The sequence below is a fragment of the Poecilia reticulata genome, linkage group LG4 (assembly GCF_000633615.1).
Source record: "Poecilia reticulata strain Guanapo linkage group LG4, Guppy_female_1.0+MT, whole genome shotgun sequence".
Taxonomy (NCBI): Eukaryota; Metazoa; Chordata; class Actinopteri; order Cyprinodontiformes; family Poeciliidae; genus Poecilia; species Poecilia reticulata.
The window spans coordinates 14868576-14888275 of NC_024334.1; the positions used below are offsets into that span (position 1 = coordinate 14868576).

The window sequence follows — 19700 nt, forward strand, 5'->3', positions numbered from 1 at the left end:
TAGTTGTTTGAAGTTAACAGGAATTTAACACTCAGTTTACCTCCCACCTCTGCTTCCTACTACTTTTTCTCAACAACAAAGCCTCCTGCGTTATGAGCCTTCGTGGGGTTCTTATGGTAGCTGTGTAATGCGTGCAGGGAGCTGGATCAGTGGATGCCACCGCTGCCAGTCAGAGAAATTTATCGCCCACAATCGTGTTGTGCTTTTCCAGAAAGCTCTCCGGTAACTCAGGAAACACTTGTGTGGAGGCCTCAGTGTTATTGCGGGATCTTGAAGCTCAGTTTCCTGCTAGTGGGGAAATCTGAAATAATACCTGCCTGGAGAACCAAGCGCGGTATAAATACAATGCCAGCTCCCGCATGCAGTTAATGCATCTCCTGTTCCTCATAATGCAGTGTAAACTGAGTGTAGATACAGTTACAAACACAGATACTAAAACAAAAAAAAAGGCTCATGCTGTAAGGTGACAGAGCAACTGCTCTACTGCGTTAAATATAAGATGCAAATGAAAAGAGAAAATCTATCATGACTGTAATGTGGCCTGATAGGGGGGTGCAGGGGGAGGCTCTCCTCTGAGGAGCTGAGCGCTGTGAGGAGGATGATATATGGAGGAGTTGGATGAGAGGTGAAGAGCGTGGCGAGACGGGCCGCGGAAGGGCTGGATGGCTAGGTGGGAAGGGGGCTAACAGGGTGGGAGGGGGCGGGGGTTTGACTCCGGAGAGCCCAGGGGCAAAAGTGGAATAAATGTTGATTAGTGTTGATTTTGTCCAACGAGCACCCGGCAACTGACAGAGGGACTAAGCTGGAGCGAAAGGGAACCATTAATCTTGGTCTGGTTTAAGCGGCATATATTAATTTGTGTCATTTCCACTACGAGGAGAGAAACCTCTCCTTCTCTCTCTCTGCCTCCCAGTGTTTGAGAGCCGCCTCAGTGGGGCGCGGGTGGGGGCGGGGGGTGGATTACAGAGTAAGCCTGGAGGTGGCGTCTGCAGCTAGCACAAGCAGGGGGGTAGGAGGGAGGGGGGAAGGAGAGGAGAGGAGGAAATGAGATTCCAAACACTGCATTATAGAAAATGAACTCCTGGGGGGGTTGGTATGGCAACCACCTTCCCCATGTGCCATTGCATGTTCAATTTAACGTGCATAACAAATTTGCAGACTTGATTAAATTCGTAACATATTAAGCAGGGCGGCATGTGATGCTAGCGGAGGAAAGCCACAGGGAGCGAGGCTGCACAACCGGCAGTGGACAGCAGGGGGCGATGTCGGAACCTGCGCTCTTTTACCAGTCTAAGTGGATGCTACCTTCACTGAGTGATCCACAGCAGAGTTCTTCTCACACACTTGTACACCAGTGGTCGTCGGGAGAGGAGAAGGAATCCTGCAGGCCAGGAAGTAGAACGTTTACTTCCTTTTTAGTCAGACAAGAAGAAGGGAAAAAAAACACGTTCCTTTTCCTTGACATCAATGTTAATTACCAACTCATATTCCTCTAATTAAGCTCTTTAATATGATTAACACGTGTCAATTAGGGGACTGACAATTTGCATAATGTATAATGTAAGCACATTGTTCCGTACTGTTATGGTGTTAGTTCAGCGTTTATGGTGCCGGCTCTGACTCTGGTGGTTCTGTGCTTGTGACTCTGAAGGAAAGCTAAACTCTGTCAATTTCCTAAAACACTTTCCCAACTCGTGTCCAGCCAGGCAGAAGTCCTCACTCTTCCTCTCCCTGAGAGCCTGTTCTACCTGGGGGGTCGTACTCATTTTTAACTCCAGTTCCATCGTTGAGACTTATTCACTGAATCCTTTTATGAAACACTTGGCTTTTAAGTGAGAACTTCATCAATTTAATGATACAGAACACAGCATTTATGAGAGAAAAAAAAAGAATCCCCAATAAGTGGATGTGTCTCTTCTTTTTATGCTACTTCTCTTGATTTTGAATATGCAACATGATAGAGAGATTATTTGTTTGTAAACTCCAAAACCAGTGCGCACGCGACTTGACTGCAGAAGGAGCCGACCAGGCTTCAAACTCTAACTGGTTGCCATGGTTAACCACATTTTTTTTTTCTTTGCTGTTTTAACATCAGTAAGAAACGCACTACATTTTGCTGTCAGTGTGCTACATCTGTTGATCACAGTATCATAAAATAAGTTATGCTATCAAACTGACATTTGTGAGCCATTAATGACCCACATGCTTTACATGCAGGTTAGTGGATAAAATGGCCCAAACCTCAGTGGCTAGCAATACCAGATATTCAAGGTTCAATATTTGCAAATTTTTTTTGTTAAGCATACATAATATAGTCAAAAGAAAATGTAGCTTTGGAAGCTGAAATATCAAAGCGCAATGCTACATGACACGCTATTGGCTAGCATTTGCAAGGCAGCCAAACCGGAGTGCCATTTACTTTACTTGGCACTGATTGGCGCCAAGTAAGAGCGCCAAGTAAGAGCACCAATAAGAGCAGAGATAATTAAGACTGCAGGTGTTAGCTCCAGGGGTAATACGGAAACGGTTTCCACTGTGTGCATTAATGCATACAAAAGTATATTTTGTGTGTGAACTATAAAAATAGGCAGTTCTAAGTGTTTTGAGAGGAAGTCTCAGGTATTCACGGATTTTTGCTGTTCGCATCTGCAGGTTTCAGCAAGTCAAATGTAAGGTTTTTCAAGAAGCTTTCTTAAGTTGTTGAAAATGAGAGTTTGCTCTCAATCAACATACCTGGTTAAATAAGGGTTAAATAAATAAAACATAAGACCTTTTTAATGCCACCTTAAATTAAATTTAAGAGCAAGAAGATATAAATATAGTAGATGTTTGGGGCATCTTGCTGTACTACAATCAAGCATGGCAAAAACTGCAACATTTCTGGGGTCTGTTTGAGGCAGTTGGCAGCAGTTTTGTGCTTCTCTGTAGGCTGTAGAGCGCCGCAACCCCCAATGGTAACCAGCTGAAACTTTTCTTTGGCAAGAGAAGTGAGCCAGAGGTGAAAACAGACATTGTCCAGCCAACTGGCTCTAAATTCATACTTAACCCAAGATAGACCCAAAATAGCTAACTAGCTAGCAAGGGTATATCAACGGCTAGCTAGCAGCCGCCTCCAATACCAGAGTGCAATGAAGATGTCTGCGTGGCCCAAACTTTTGCCTGACAAAAAAGTCCCACGGAAAAAAAAAAAAAAACTACATGAGATTAAATAGTGCTGCCATGACAAAATTTAAGACCATTCATAAATGTATTTCAGGCCAACTTGCATTTTTTTTTAATGAATTTAAGATATTTTAAGGTTTTAATTTTAAATACATGAAGGTCAAATTTAAAAATACTTTACTGATCTCAAAGTAAAATTAAATGATGTTGCAGCTCAAATTAATTCACATTCAGAGTTACTGTAGATAGTGATGGTTAAGACTTTTTAGAGATGCATTAACACCTTGAATTTTGTCATGTTAAAGATCTTGAAAATGAACCACTAGGTTCTAAACTGTGTATTTTTAGTTAAAATAAATCATTGGAAAACAAACAATGAATCAAAGCTTTTGCCACTGATTCATTGGCTACAGCAATGATTCAAACAAAAACCACAATTTCAACCATGTACTAAAGCTTTTTCCTTAAATGACTCCTTCCCTAATGCTGCTAACAACAACTCCTTCTCCATCAATCACTCTGCTAATAAAGTCACCAGCCTGATGAAGCTTCACATCCGATGGCCGTGTGGGCAACTCGTTACTGTCCTGAGATCAGCGGCTGTAACACAAGCAGGCAGATACCAGCCATACCTGGCGAGACTTTAGCGGTCCAGGGCTTCCATGCCCCTTCCACAATCAGACCTCTGGCTCCTTTAATCCTGTCAAACATTATCCCCTACCACCTTGTAAAACACCCCATTTTCACCCTTCCAAAAAATAACATTACATCACTCGGCTGGTCGCTCTCCTAACTGGAGGATCCCCTAGGCTTGAAACTGTGCGCTACACAAACACGCACGGCACGAGGGAAAGGCGGCCTTTTGTTGAGGTTGAGAGAAAAGAAACTAAACAGAGAGTCAAAGCACAGTGAGCTCGGTCAAGGAGTGGGTTTGTTTGACACGGCTCAAGATTTATGATGTTGACGAAGTGTTTACAGAGGTCAAAGCGGCTCATTTTCCAAATCAGTTTGTCAGCCGTTTGCTTATCTAAAGGGCCCTTTTCATCAATCATGAAAAAGGTGATGGGGCAGAAGGGGGGGGAAAGGACCGAGACAAAACATAACTTGAAAATATGTGATGGAGGGATTGTTTGATTCCTTCATGGCTGTCAGCTTGGCAGAGCAGTGAGGAAGAGGTTTAATGTTGTTGCAAGGTGTCTGATAGTATCAGAGCAGAGGGATTTTCTATTATAAACTGTTGGGTTCAGCTTCGCGTTTTGATTCTGAAGCTGCATGCCGAAAGCAAAACGACATCCATGAAGCCGTTGGAGACGAACCGTAACCGCTGTCTGCCGAAAAGAAACACACACTCACACAGGGATGGCCGTGGTTTAAATAAAGTGTTCCTTCCTTCGCCTTTCCTCCCCTATTGTGCTTGTTTGCACTGCCCCGCGGTTCTGTCGGCTGTTCCTCGCTTCATCCCAGCAAAAAAAAAAAAAAAAAAACATACACAGCACAGGTCAGAAGTTCAGGCTCTAGATCAGCGCTGGCACTGTGTGATGCTGGGATGGAAGATCCACCCAGGCAGAGAGCAGGGCGAGCGTTCCCGAACAGGGCGAGCCACTGCCGCCGCTCCATTTACACGGCACGTCTGCAGAGCGCCGGGCCGGTCTGAGGTCACATGACCTTTAGTAAAAACACTATGCTTCACAACCTTGTAATTTTAAAATGCTTGATTCCAATTTTGGCCGATACCATTATTTTTATCTGAAAAAAGCAATAAAGTTGCCAAGTTGGCAACAAGTTGGGCTACTATTGTTAACTGCAAACATGTAGACATGACCTGGTGAGCCGGTTTGTCAGTCAAACCTCATGGCAGAGCAAAAGATGACAGTGTCTGATTTTTAGACATTTGTTGAGTTAGTTAAGATGGGGGGATAAGATCGGCTTCACATGTTAAGTATCAGCTGATCACTGATCTCCCAAAAATTAAGGAAACTGACACCAATTAATCAGCTGACCAAGAAATTGGTGCACCCCTGCATTCAAATTAAAAATAACTTAGATCATTCCAGGTATATTCAGCCAAGCAGTCACTTCTTAAGAGGCCTCTGTCCGTTGCTATGTGTCTCATATGACATGACATGTTAACAGCTCAGTTCCTGGGCAGCAGAGATAATATTCCTCAGTAGCATGCAGGTTTCCCCCACAAATCCAGCTAAGCCTGGTGATAGGGGCGCTACAGTCCACCAGCTGCCCCACCGTGTTTTTGTGTTAAGAAATGTTATCAATAGGTATTAACTTTGGAAATAAAAAACATCTACAAAGAAAATACAGCAGTGGATTAAATAAAACTTGTTTTTCTTTAAGTTGTGTATGATCTAGTGCCATTATCATTCTAAAGAGATAATTGTCTGCTAAGGATTAATGATAAGATGACAAGGACGAACACCTGACAGGCATTTACAGATGATTTTTGAGCATTTGAATTGATTCAAGATCCCCAGGACTACGAACTGTGATTCTCTATAGAAACATGTTTTTTCTCTGCACCGTTAGTTAGAAACTCAGGCAGATCACAGTATTTATTATAGGTGGTCAATTGTCGTATCGTTTATCTTGAAAAAATTATCATCATGGTAAGAATTTTGATTTATCGTTGTCATGACAAATTTCAGTTATTAACAGTAAATAAAAATCAAAACTGACAGTATGATTGGAAATGTTGTTTTTTTCTCCACTACCAAGAGCAGCAATAAATATCAGTAAATTGAAAAACATGATTAAATGCAGTTACTTAGTGCAACTCAGGGAAATAAATCACATTTTTAAGTAAGTGGCGTACTGATGAAGACTGTTTCAAATGGGAATGTTTATTAAGAACAATCAATATGTTTGTGGTGATATGAATGATGTGCCATCCACTCACAGCCATACAGTTATCTAAAAAAAAGAAGCAATAAATTGTTGGTTTTTTTAAGCATAATCTTTTTCATTATCATAACAGTTCCACAAAATATTCCTATAAAATTCTAAGTCCGCATCATCCACCAAAAATATCAATTAACAATGTTATGGAATATGGAATTTGTTTTTCTTGTAAGTAAAGCCATCTTTCAGCCAGCTGAACAGCAGAGCACAGCAATAGGTGGGAGACGGGGAGGCTATTCAGTCCCTTTGGCACCGGACGTTTAAGCATTAACACCAACGTTCAAAAGTGCATCAATGTTATCGTTAGAATTGATAGCAAAGCGGCATACCGATCTGATTAAATGAGCAACAGCTTCACTTATCTACTGCTAATAACTTTATGGCAGGAAATAACAGAAGAAGCAAAGACACACCTGTTAAATTATATAAATAAATACAATAAAAATATTTGTAGATATGTGAATAAATTAGAAAATTAACCGAACTAGTAGCAACAAGTCGCTTGCACCCATAAAAATTTATTTTAAATACCTCACACATGTAAAAAAACGATAATATGGATATTTATTTTCATCATTTAGTCACGAAAATAGAAGAAAACACCACATTATTTTGTTGACTTATTTTCCAAGCTTTTCTAAATTTGTCTTTAAAATAAGCATTTGCTGTTTTTTTTAACACAGAAACTTATAATCAACAAATTGACTTTAAATCTAAAAGTACTGAGACCATTTCCCTCTTTTTTACCCTACTGAATCACGCCAACAAAATAGAAAAAAGATATTATTGAGAAGACAGACGAGGAGATCCAGAAACAGACAGAGTCAACCTGAGTTGAGGAACCGGCGTAAAACTGCAGGAACATTTTCTACTTCCACCTAGAACTCAGCTCCAACGTGACGACAAGCAAGGCCCGGATCTCCAATTAGCCGCACCTTGTGTTAATAGGTTACCAGCTGAGGGGAAGGCAGGGAGCCGTCCAGGTTACTTTGCACTCAGCCAAACTTTGGGTGAACCCCGGCGAGCTGCAGGGAGTGAAACATCACGCATATCTGTGTCACTCCCCCCTCCAAAAAACATACCAAAGCAACAGAAAGAAGAGAGAAGCAGCGGACTTCAAAAAACAAACACACACACACACACACGTATATACACACACACACCTCCTCCCCCTGTTGCGCTCTCTCTTTCATGAGGCTGCGGCCAAGTCAAGATAAACTGCCAGGCTAGGTGGGAAGAGGAAGGGGAGGGGAGTTTAGTTAGGCTGTAAAATAAGCTCTGATGAAAACATCCGTGACAGCACCAGGTGACGGAGGATCACCAACATAAACAGCCACCAATGTCCCCAAAAGGTCAAGTATGTGCAACTTTCCAGACAATGAGACCCTCCCTCTCGGCCTCCACCCATTCGGTTTGATTTCACGCGCCGATGAGTGTGAAACACACCGAGAGCAAGCCGGCACACTTAAGCAACTTCCATCTCGTCGGTGGAAGTTTCTACCGGCGTCGCAGACGGAGGAGTAAAAGACACGATCACACTAAAGTGCAACAATTTCACCGAAAAAAAAAAAAAAAAATGTCACGGGGTGAGGAGAAGGTGGAAACGGCTCTGGAAACATGACTTTACGTCTTGTATGTTATTTCTCTCAAAGCAATTATTCTGCTGACACGCTGCCTCACAACTGCTTTAATAGAGAGACACAAAACATAATAGAGACAGACGTATTCAGCAGACTTGACAGTTAACTCACAAGGGGGAGACAGCAGCGTGCGTGTCACAATCCAGCTCGCTGCTTTCCGCTGTTCTGCCATAAAAACTTCCTCCATGTTACGGCACGGGATTTATTAAGGTTTCTAGTGCTGAACAGCTGCAGGAGGGAACACACGCCGCGTAGCTGTACCTGCTGCACGGCTCTTGGCAATGCAAAGTGTGATGTGCTGATTGGACGTACCTGTTTTTTCTTTGATTTCGCACAGAACGTTGAAAAGCGCCGGCTTCATTCTGTGACAGTTGAGAGCGTGTTTCCTGAAACAGAGAGGTGGCTTGGTGAGCAAAAACCGAGGGCAGGAAAAATGTTAAGAGACAGACCTCAAGCCTGGGGAATGGAGAAGAGCTCAGTGTGCATTCTGATTCACAAAGTGCTGCAGTGCAAATTGTGGTTAAAAAAATAATTATTATTCTCTAGGAGCACAACAAGTGTTTCACTAATACAATCAACTTAAGTGCCAGGCTTCATTTCAGATCTTGCTTGAAGAAAATTTGCGAACAGTTCCAACTTCTAATCCTTGAGATACACAGAGAAGAGTTTCAACAACCTGAAAATGCTGTTCTTTTTCTCTGCGCTACTCATTTTACTGTTGTTGATCACAATGTTTTAGCTGCTGATGCTGTAATACCTTTAAAAAACAGCACATGTTTGACAAATGGAAATATCCTAAATTGCATGTTAGCTAAGTTCTATTAAAATTGTAACTCACTGAAAAACTGTACAAAGATTTGAGTGGATAATAATCTTTTTTTTTTTTAAACTCATGACTTCTTAATGTAAAAAATATGCAAGAATAAATAGAGATTATTAGTTGTGTAAGTGAGTATGTATAGAATTGGCTGGAAAATGCGTGAAAACTATGTTTCAGTGATAATTTTGAGTTTTGGTTTAATATACAACACAAGTATTACACTATAAACTTATTACGTGTTGGAAGCAATGTAAGTAAAATGATTAATTAAACAGTTAAATGATGAACAGGTGGGTGAACATACAAGCTTGAACAATGAAGATATGTAGTATTTTATTAGATTAACTAGCAAGGGCTACAACCAGCTCTCACGGTGTTACAATCCAACTGCTTCTGGAATAAATTGCCTCATTCAAAAATGGCCAATTTTAAACATATTTAGGTTGTACAGATATATATATATTTTATTTATTTATTATTTTTTCATGCCTTCCTTAATATCTTTCCTTCTCCTACTTAGCAGAAAACAAACACTGTGAGGTTGTGTACCTGTTATCCATTCGTTTGTGTGCTTTTATGAAACTGCGCAACAACTTAAAGTGATTCCTCAAGCTTCACTCACTTTTATAAGGGACAAACAACATGGATGACGTTTTTAAAACTCAATCTTGTGTCATCTATAGCAAAGTATACTGCCGATTAAGATATGTTGTTTCTCGGTGGATATGTTTCATGACTAATAAGTGAGAAATGCAGCTTTTTCGAGCTGCATTTTCGAGCTAAATGCAGCTCGAAAAAAAGTCATTTTATAAAGTTGGCGACACGTCGCCAATAAACGCCATTCTTTAAAAAAAATATATTTTTAATTGTGGGTTTTATCTCGACCTTTAGCTTTAATATTATAGTTAACAGTAATATTTTAAATTTAATTAGTTGAAAGTTGTGCTTTCTTTATAAATATAGCACAGATATGATATGATAAATGTACTATTGTTGCTTTCTTTAAAAATGAGCTCCGGTTCCCCTCCGCCTCCCTCTGACATCAAACCGAGAAGTCTCTTACCTGGCCTGGGCTTCGTCCAGACTTTGGTCCGTGATGGTCATAATTTGCTGTAAAATGTCTCCAATGTCCTGCTTCCTCCCGTCGCCGTCGGCTCCTCCGGTGCCTTCCAAGTGCTGCGGCAGGCCGGGGTGCCCCGCCATGCCTACCCCCGTGTGAGAGTGCATCAACCTCGGCTGCTCGTCCATGTCTTCGGCCACCCTTTATTTTTTATCTAATTCTATTTGTCGCCAACGCTGATAATTTCCTGTAAAAATAAATACAGTAAAAAAAAAAAAGAAGAAGAAGAGGAGAAGAAGAAGGGAGGACGGAGGAGAAGGGAAATAAATCCTGGTATTTCTTCCTATGAGCGTTTTAGAGACGCTCCGCCAACAGGGGAGGGAAAAAGAAAAAAAGAAAAAAGGTGGCGTTAGAGAGGGAGAGCGCGGAGCAACGAGCCCTCTCTGGTTGCTTCCCTCAGCTGAGCTGGTCGAAGCTGAATGTGAAATCTGATCTGAACTGCTGTGGGCTGCGAGTCTAAACCAGACAGACAGCTGCTCTCAACTAGTAATGCTTTTCCTGTATCCAAACCCCGCTCCGTCTTCTAAAAACAAGAAAGGAAAAGTGGCTGTGAGGAATAAAACAGCAGGGATTTACTTCACTCGCTCCATCCTCTCGCTTTTTGTCATGTTCAGCACAGGCAGGGCTGGCGGCGACATAGCGAAGAGAGCGCGAGAGTCAGGCTCCGCCCACTCGACGTGATTGGAAAGGCGCTGGATTTAGCCCCACCTCGAAGAGCATCGAGATCATCGGAATGTTGGATGCAGAGGAGACGCTCCGGTGTGGCCGCATAGCGTTGCGATCAGGGGAGGAAAAAAGGCTTGTTGATGGATAGAGCGTGAACTCGGTGTAAATAACAGCGACCGGGACCCTCCTAATGACCTCAGCAGAACCCGCACTCCCTCCACACGAGGCCATTTAATTTCCACACTGTGCCAAGATGAGGTGCACCAATCAGAGCTGTTGGCCACCCTCCAAATTTGTTATGAATATTAGCTAGATGAAGATTTATGGCTTAGAAAATAATTCGGCTAATGAGACACATAACAGATGAAAAACACATTTTTGATATCAGTAATGTAAACACTGCAGAAAAACCCTACAGTCAGCTTGCTTTGTTGGAGTTTTGTCCATTCATTTCCAGGTATGTCGCAGGGCTCCGCTTGGCTGACTTTGGCAGGGTCTTCCTAATGTAAGGCGGTGACCCATGTTGCGCAGCCAAGCAGCAAGACCCGAGTGTGTCTGGCCAGGCTGAAAAGTGCCCTTCAGGCCCAGCGCTGCCTCACAACCGCTGCACCGCTCCACCAAGAGCCATTCAGAGGGAAGAGAGAAGAGAAGGAGGAGGAGGAGGGTTGGATGGAAAAAGGCGCTCCAGTGTAGAACTAAAGTCTGAACACTGTTCTGTAAATCTCTGGGCTGGATGACAGGCAACAGTGATTTTCATGTGTGCAGGGCTAAAAGTAGAGTTTTTTTTTTATCAGTTAATTTTTACAAATGATTTCAAACAGAGCAAATGTATATTGTTAAAAATGGGTTGCCCAATGAAACATTTCCTCAACCACTCAACCTCCACTCCTTGACCCCAGGGAACAGTCCAAGGCACAAGCAAACAAATCAGATGCTTAGGGGACCCAGGCCAGCAGAGGGCCCCCAAGAGCACTTGACCTCTCAAACTAAATGTGGATCTCAAAATTTTAAGTTTGTTGCTGCATTTCAACACACACATAAAAAATATAAAATGTATTTATCTTGAAATGTATTTAAGATTAAAATGCTTATATAATTTGATAGCTGTGTGAACAGTCATAATTAGCTGCTGGTTAAATTATACTGCTGCTTGAGTCCCATTCATGGAAAATGTAAATACAAATATATTGCTAAATAAATTTTAAAAAATTTCCTGACTGACTTTTGCACTGAAGCTCAACTGCATTAACGAATAAGTCAACCAGAAAAGTAACATTGCCTCCTCAATGTATTCATTTATTTTTATTTATTTATTTATTAAATTATCTGACATAGATTGGCACCTCAAATCATCTGCAAAGCTCCAATCTCAGATGACCCTCTAAAGCAGGGAAGCCCTTGACTTAACCACAGGAGCCCAAAGGACCACCTGCAGGCCATTTCTAGGCTTTTGACCAATTTTGCACATCCTGCTTTACATTTCAAGAACAATATGAATTTGGTCATTCACCTATTTTAGCCTTTGTGAAAAAATATTTGTATTTTAATAACCTTATTATATGATTAAGAAAACCACTGAATTTTTTTTAAAACTACTTCCTGTTTATCAGCAGTGTATATTTTTTTCATCATATAGTACTTGCAAGCCAAACTTGGGCTAAATTGTTCAGGAAATTCTGGTTTGCATGGATTGTTTTCTTTTTATATCATCATTTGAAAACTGAAGTTTAGATTTAGTCAAATTATCTTCAAAAAATTATTTGTTTTATGATCCGAAAATTGTAAGTATGACAAAAGCAGCAGAAATCTAAAATGGGGTGAACACTTTTTCAGAGCAATCGTGACACATTGCTACATATTGGAGCTCACAAATATTTTTTGTCCTGTTGCTATCCCAACAATCCTATCACTGCTCTATGCAGGCACTATATTATGTCTCCATGTTTTCGTCACAATCTGCAGCATTTCTCCATATTTATGAAAGCTTTCTGCAGGAAGAAAGACCATCACTATTTTTATCATCTTATCAGCACGATGAGAGGATGTAGGTGAAGCGGTTTGCCCTGAGTGTTGTGCACCGCTGAGCGTTCCATCATGCGCAATAATTTAACCCAGTACAGCGTTATGTGAGGGTGCTTTGGCAGGTGCAGTCAGAAAGAATCATTCACACCAAATCCAAATCCTATGTGTTTTACACAGAATAGAGCCAGCCATTCAAACAGCATCTAAAGCCTGAAATTATTATTTGAGCCATTATTAAAACATATAAATGATAAACTGTTGATCATTTTTCTTAATCATCTTTCTCCTTACTTATCACAACACTATTTTGCATTTAAACTAAAGTCTGGGCAGTCTTCTGTTTCCCAGCAATCAGCACAGTCTGTGCTCAATTTGGAGTAGTGTGTGCCTCTTCCCAGCAGGAAAACCCTGATTCAGCCAATCAGGTACCAGTTGATGTAAGGGGGCTTAGTATGTAATTTATTGAAGAATTTGTTGTGAGTCTATTTCCAAATATTACATGTTTCTAATTTTCTAACTAGCTGTTACTCCCCTCTTTGTAAAAGCACCGGCAAAGAGAGTAAATTTACTATATGACTGTCTACAAGGGTCCAAACAGTTAAAGGACGGATCCGGACTTAGAACCATAAGATCACAACAGATAGAAATCAGCAGTGAGGAAACATAATCATGTTTAGCTTGAACTCTGATTCATGCTGCTTATTTAGAACATCTGATTTAGATGGTGCTGATAACACATTGGGAAGCTAAAGTATATTAAATCATTGCATTCTAACTTAGACAATCAGTCTAATGTTGGGGTGATCATAAGTCAGACAACTGGTACTGTGAGCTCAAATGACCAATTACTGTTTGTTCCTTTGTTTTAAATCTGACAGAACAGTTTTCCAAGTCATAGTGTTGGTCAATATAGATTGTGAAACCAAAAGTCACAATCATTAACCTGGATGAATCTCTGACCACCCTTCTCATCATCATCATCATCATCAAAAGGGAGAGCTCATTAAAATTCATTTGATTTGGGTTTTAGGCCAATTTCAGACATTTTTAGTTCAATTCCAAAATCAGTTTTAGGTCATGTCTGGGGTCTGTCCTGTCAGAAACATCCAATTGAGGCCAAGTTTCAACCCTCTGATCTAGACTGTTATCATGACAAAAAGAATACTGCATGGTAGCTGCATCATGCTGAGGGCCTGTTTCACAGCCAGAGGAATTATTAAGACAGAAGATGTCCTCCAAATTCTACAGCGTCCCCTCAAATCATCAACCACTGCCAGTTCTCAAGAACTTGTTTTAGATGTTCCCCTTAAATCTCTGCAAATAATGTACTGAGGAGGTAATGCCACTATTAATTTATTGTGGTTGGACCAGGAACACACCTAAAAAATGCAGGACACTGAATTTGGAGGACTGGAGTTGGTCACCCTTGAGCTAAATGGTTGAATCATGGATAGAGATAATAGCTTTAACAAAAAAAATCATCCCCAAACAAACTTCTTAAACTTGATTTTAGAATATAATAACTTTAAGTTTCTGGAATGAGTCCTGAAATTCATTGAGCAAAATCTGGACCTCTACAGGGAAACCTGCCAGTGTAAATACACGCTACATGTGGTATTAAGAGGAGTTATCAAACATGCAGACAGAATTATGCAAGGAGCCTAATTATGTCTACAAAAAGTGTGTGGTTTTTTTATAACCTGTTAATAGATAGAGATTTAAATGGTAATGGAAAAAGCAGATGAGGTGGATTAGCAGTGCTAGCCAACAATGGATGGTGACATCCAGGACATGTTAGTGTGGAATATCATAGCTGCTGATGGAGTTACTGAAATGAATGGATTTTTAAAAATGTGTCCATAGAACAGTAACATGGGCCTGTCACGCAGCAACAAACAGTCTTTAGTCAGAGGCCTCTTCAGATTCATTGCAAAACTGACTGGTACCAGAGATCCTGCATTCACCACAACGTTTCTTTTAAGGTTTTGTTGGTCTAGTGGCCTTTATTTGAAAGTAGTTTGACAGGAAAGAGGGTAATGAGAGAGGGGGAAGATGTGCGGCAAATATCGCCAGGCCGGGAATTGAACCTGCAACCACCGCCACGAAAAGTCACAGTCATTATCCTGGACTAAGTCTTCAGTACATGGGTCGTGCTTTTGCCCCTGCGCCACCATAGCACCCATCACCACAACTCTCAAGTTATTATGACAAGTAATTTCCCTGTAGGATAAATAAAGTTATTTGGTATTGGATTGAATTATCACAATGATGATTGTATATAAACTTTTTATGTTTATCTATTTTGTTTTTTAAATAGGGACATTTTTTTATTGCAAAGCTGAATAATAAGAACGTAACAGTAATAAGGAAGTGTCTTAAGACATGGCCTTTTGTGTAAACATACATCACAGTATTGTGGTGAAACAAATCATGAATTAAAAATAAATAAATAAATAAAAAAGCTGCTGATTTTCCTCCAAAACATACAGCTGGAATGCACCCATTGGAATTCCTCTGTACAGCCATTAGCATATTTGAGTTTGAGGTGCAGCGCCAGTGACATCTCAGACTGTCTCCCCAGGCCTCAGGTGGAGCTGCAGTGCTATCTTGGAGCTAGTGACTCTCCCTCCAGGAGCTCCTGCAAAGCTCCAGCTATGTAAATTGGGTGCAGAATATGTATGATGGATAATAGTGAGTGTGGTAAGTTTCCCTGCCATCTGCTCAGCAGTAGAATAATGAGAATACCTGAGGGGGTCTCTGTTACAGCAACATCCATATGACTGCCCAACATCTGCTAAGTTATGTTAGCGGGGTGTTTAGAAATCTAAATATACGCGGATATTTCAGGGCTACGCAGGAAGCCAAACAAATCACAGGACCGGCGGTGATCTTCATCAGCTCGCTGCCGGCTTGATGTATGATCAGCCACTCACCGGCGATAAAACAGGAAATTCTAATCGATTTCCTATAAACCTGTAATTTGTCTTGGAAATATAAGCGATATGATGTGGGGGGCAGGGCTGAATACATGAATTTTCCATAGCATGATGCCACCTACCCAAGTGGGATTCTGTGAAACGGTCACAACTAATAAAAGTAACTACAGCGAGCTGTAACCGTGGTGACAAATATAACACCCAGGTGTGGGACACAGCAGCAGCGATGACTCTAACGCCTCTGCCCTGTGGAAGGACACGAGCTGCAGATAAAACCCACCATGAACATAACAAAACCATTTGAAAGCATTCTGTGACCTTAATGAACTAATAAAAGCTAATAACATTTTTTGACAGGATCTTACAGTACAAGTCTCACCTCTTCAGCGACTTTTTAAAGCAACAGGTTGAATCAGATGTGCTTCATATATTTGTTAAGGTTTTCACATTACATACAAAACATAAAATACACAATGACAACAAGGGAAAAGAAAAGAAAAACACCCAACATCCCAGTAAATACAAAAAAATACAATGCATGACAAAAAAATTAATACTGACTCAAGAAAGTGTGAACATTTTCCATCTGAAAAATAAGTGAAAATTCTTTACAACAGTTTGATGAAAAGTGAAACATATCGAGCTGAATTTACATTGTAGTTTGTGACGATTTACTATCCTGGTAAAAACCAGCTGCTTGTTCTTCGCTTTGCTTCATCCAGAGGGTTTGGACCCTCGGCTGCTGAGAAACCATCGACTGCTTGTAACTTAGATGAAACCATTTTCAGTCATGTTAAACCATGACCGGTGCTGGTTGTCGGACACCTAAGACCTCTTCAGTGTGGATGCCGTTACTGAGCGAACAAGTCAACCTTTGGCAGATTCAGTTTACATCCTGATTGGTCTGACAGTGATCAGGCCGAGTTGTGGCTTGGGAAATGATCCAAAAATGGGATTTATATTATTATTATTATTATTATTATTATTATTATTATTATTATTATTATTATTATTATTATTATTATTATTATTATTATTGTTGTTGTTGTTGTTGTTGTTGTTGTTAATTGCTTTTAGTACTTATTTGTTTGATAAAATGCATCATTTTATTGTGTAAATTAAAAAACGAAAAAGCACTTCTTTCCCTGTCACTGTACCTTGTCATTTTCTTGATGTATTTAAAAAACAATCAAAGCAGGCACAAACAAATTCTCATTTATAATATAATATAGTGTGCAAGACAGGAATGAACCCAGACTTTGAAGAGAACTGATAAGCCTCCTCTGGAACAGAGCAGAGGACGAGTGGAGGACAAAGGGACAAGCAGAGACAGAGGTGGGCTGGTTTCCATGGTACCTGAGAGAGAGAGGGACCTTTCTGCTCCAGGCCCTGGGTCACATCATGTGATGAGTGTGTGCAGATAAATCCCCCCTTTCATCCTGAGCGCCTTTTATCCTCTTCAGCGACTTAGGGAGGAAAGCCTAATGGAACAAATTCATACAGTGCCTTTGATTGTAATAAATTAGGACTTAAAGCCAGTTCATGAGAGCTCCTCTGTTTTCACACATTCAACATGACACTCAGAGGTCTACGTGATATCCAGACCATAAATGAAGTGTTCAGTTTTGGCTTTTTAATGGTGCATTTGAACAAGGTTTGATTTCCGGTGTAGAAAACACTGAAAACTGGGTGAAACTTGAATTTATTATACATATTATAGGTTCCTAGCATAATTCTGGCTGGATATCTGAGCACTGTTATCAGAAATGATGAAGCTCATTTAAACTGGTCGGCTTCCTGACATGGATCGATCCAAGTATACAGTTACAGATTCTTAGTAGCATTGATATATATACATATTAAAATGTCTCTGGAAAAAAAAAACATTAAAAGACCAAATAGATGTATCAGTATCTCTGAGTTTTACTTGGAGCTAATGATTTATAAAAATATAAGCATTTTGATAGATATATGTTTGAGTAAAATGAACATTTTTCTTTTATTCTATGAAGTACTGACAGCACGTCTCTTAAGTTCCAAGTAAAAATTTAGCATTTATTTGCAGAAGTGGTCAGAATAACCAAAAAAATGCATTGCTTTCAGACCTCAAATAATGAAGTTCATATTCACATAGAAGCAACAATACCAATGTTTTAACTCAGGAACAGTTCAGAAATCAATATTCGGTGAAATAACCATGAGGTCATCAATGGGGTTCAGGTCTAGTACATTTTTTCCAGAGCTGTTTATTACCAGAATCATATTGATTATCATTCTCAGTTTGACGGTATCTCCTCATTCTCCATTATTATGTCCTCTATGTGCTGTGATTCTGCACTACTGAATTACTGCTGAGAAACTTGAGTAAATAGAAAATGACCTGCAGCATCAGAGGAGGCTTTTCTATCTCAGCCTTACAGGCAGTTGCCCAGGGCTGCATACGAAAGGGGCATTCACAAGCACTAGATAGAAGAAGTATCAGTTAATTACACCTTTAGCAAGTTTTCTACTACTTCATGCATATGTTATATTGGTTCTCAGATTATTTATTAATTGCCATTAGTTGGGAGGTGGTAGAAATAGGGTGTTGTTTATGCGATAACCAATGTTGCACAGCATGATGCACACCAAAGACAAAAGAACCGCTAAAATCTGATGCCACTCCATTTGTATTTACATTTCGTGAGAGCAGGAAGTTGAGCTCAGTGTTGATTCTTTCAGTGGTCCTTGGTGCAGTGCCACCTTCAGGTGAGGGGGGCAAACAGGTTGCTCAAAGGGTTTGGATTGTTTGACAGTGTAGTGGGAAAGTGAACCAACCACTGCAGCTGAAAGTGGAAAAAATGTTGTGGATTTGATCCCCAATCGAACCGAGTTTAACGGACTACCAGGTGTTACTTCGCTTGTAACCCCTCTGACCTTTATAGGCTACTTCCTTTGATCCTAAGAGGGGACAGTTTTGGTCAAATGGGTGAAGCTTTGACAGAAGAATGTGTTCCGACAACATACTGACCTCAAAGAAAAATCAAACCTGCTGGTAGAATGAATGAAGCAAGGTGGAGTAAAGCTGTTGGAAAGCCTTGACCATAATTATTTGTAAAATATGCTTAAAAGGAAACCGACTAATACAAATGAACCCAAAATCTAGTAAAAATCCAGCAAAATTCAAGCCATAAACCTATTAAAGGCAAAAAAAGCATGCGGTTTCTTTTCAGCTTGTAAAGAGATGTTTCTTTTTTCCCTCAAGTATTATTTTGAGGAAAAGGTTGGTGGAGAATGCACATATTTGGGCTGATGTGTGTAGTTCTGGGCATGTGTGCCAAGATATAAAATTTTTTATCTGCAACGCAGAACATTTCACTCTTTAAAGCACGGCTAATGAGTCGGCATTGCTTAAAGTGAAAGGATGCTGGCATTACCAAGCAGAACTCTGCGGATGCCTGGAGGCTCTGAGAGCAGCGGCCTCCTGACAGACCTTCACTCCTACAAGCACATCATGTATTCTCATGGAAGACTTTGAGGAGCCAGTAGCTTAATCTTCCTGCAGAATCAAAAGGTACGGATGAAAAAGTCGGGAGGATTTCCTCTTGAAATATTCGCTCACAAAGTTGTTGCTCAAGAAGAAGAAGAAGAAGAAGAAGAAGAAGAACGCAGAGAGAAGTTTAAAGTCTGCGGTCGTGGTCCTGTTTTTTTTTTTCTTCCTGTATCTGGCTGCCACATGAGAGCGAGCATTAGAGAAAGATCCATGGCACAAGCTTAGCTGAGCAGAGCGAGTGCCAGCGGAGTGCATTCAGGAGGAGGTCTGAATGGATCGATACATCACAGAACAAAGGGGGGACTGTGCTTCGGCAGGGGCCCCAGAACAAGACAGGCCCATTGCTCAACTTCTGTCACAGCAGAGTATCACAGGCATCTCACATGCACCTTTTTAGAGTCGGTGCCCGCCGTTACAGAGCAGGGATAGAGACAGATGTGAGGACGGGAGGATAAACTGGGGAAACTTGGGAAACAACCAGCAGATAGACACATAATCCGCTGCAGACACAGAGAGCCACCGCTAAAGCTTTCCTTTCTTCTGCTGACGTGTTTACTAAAGTCTTAAAACTAAAAGACAGAATCTTTGAGATTTACAGTCAGCTGTGCATCTTGACATCTTAAAGGTGTTAAATGAATGTCTTTTAAAAAGACTTACTAGCTGGTAACCACAAACTTTATTGAGATTTCATGCTTTTTAAAATGTTCTCCTCCCCAAATTTCAAAACGTTTGGCATACGTTTATATTCAACCCCTTTTCTCTAAATAAAACCCAGTCTAATGAATTAATATGAGAAGTTATTTATCCATCCATCCATCCATCCATCCATCCATCCATCCATCCATCCATCCATCCATCCATCCATCCATCCATCCATCCATCCATCCATCCA

At 40.6% G+C, this 19700-nt stretch overlaps 1 protein-coding gene across 3 annotated transcripts in view; it reads right to left on the reverse strand.

The window, feature by feature from the left end:
• The window catches only part of LOC103463997 (pre-B-cell leukemia transcription factor 1), a 74107-nt gene extending 63647 nt beyond the window's left edge, over positions 1 to 10460 (reverse strand). The window contains exons 1-2 of one of the 3 annotated variants that reach the window (XM_008407790.2): positions 9596 to 10455; positions 8025 to 8098 (exon numbers count right to left, since the gene is read on the reverse strand). In XM_008407790.2, coding sequence (XP_008406012.1) covers positions 8025 to 8098; positions 9596 to 9780 — 259 coding nt within the window. In that variant the 5' untranslated portion in view covers positions 9781 to 10455. Of the gene's footprint in view, positions 1 to 8024; positions 8099 to 9595 lie in introns of all 3 variants that reach the window. The other 2 variants (XM_008407789.2, XM_008407791.2) reach the window with 2 other exon arrangements.
• Positions 10461 to 19700: the final 9240 nt, after the last annotated feature.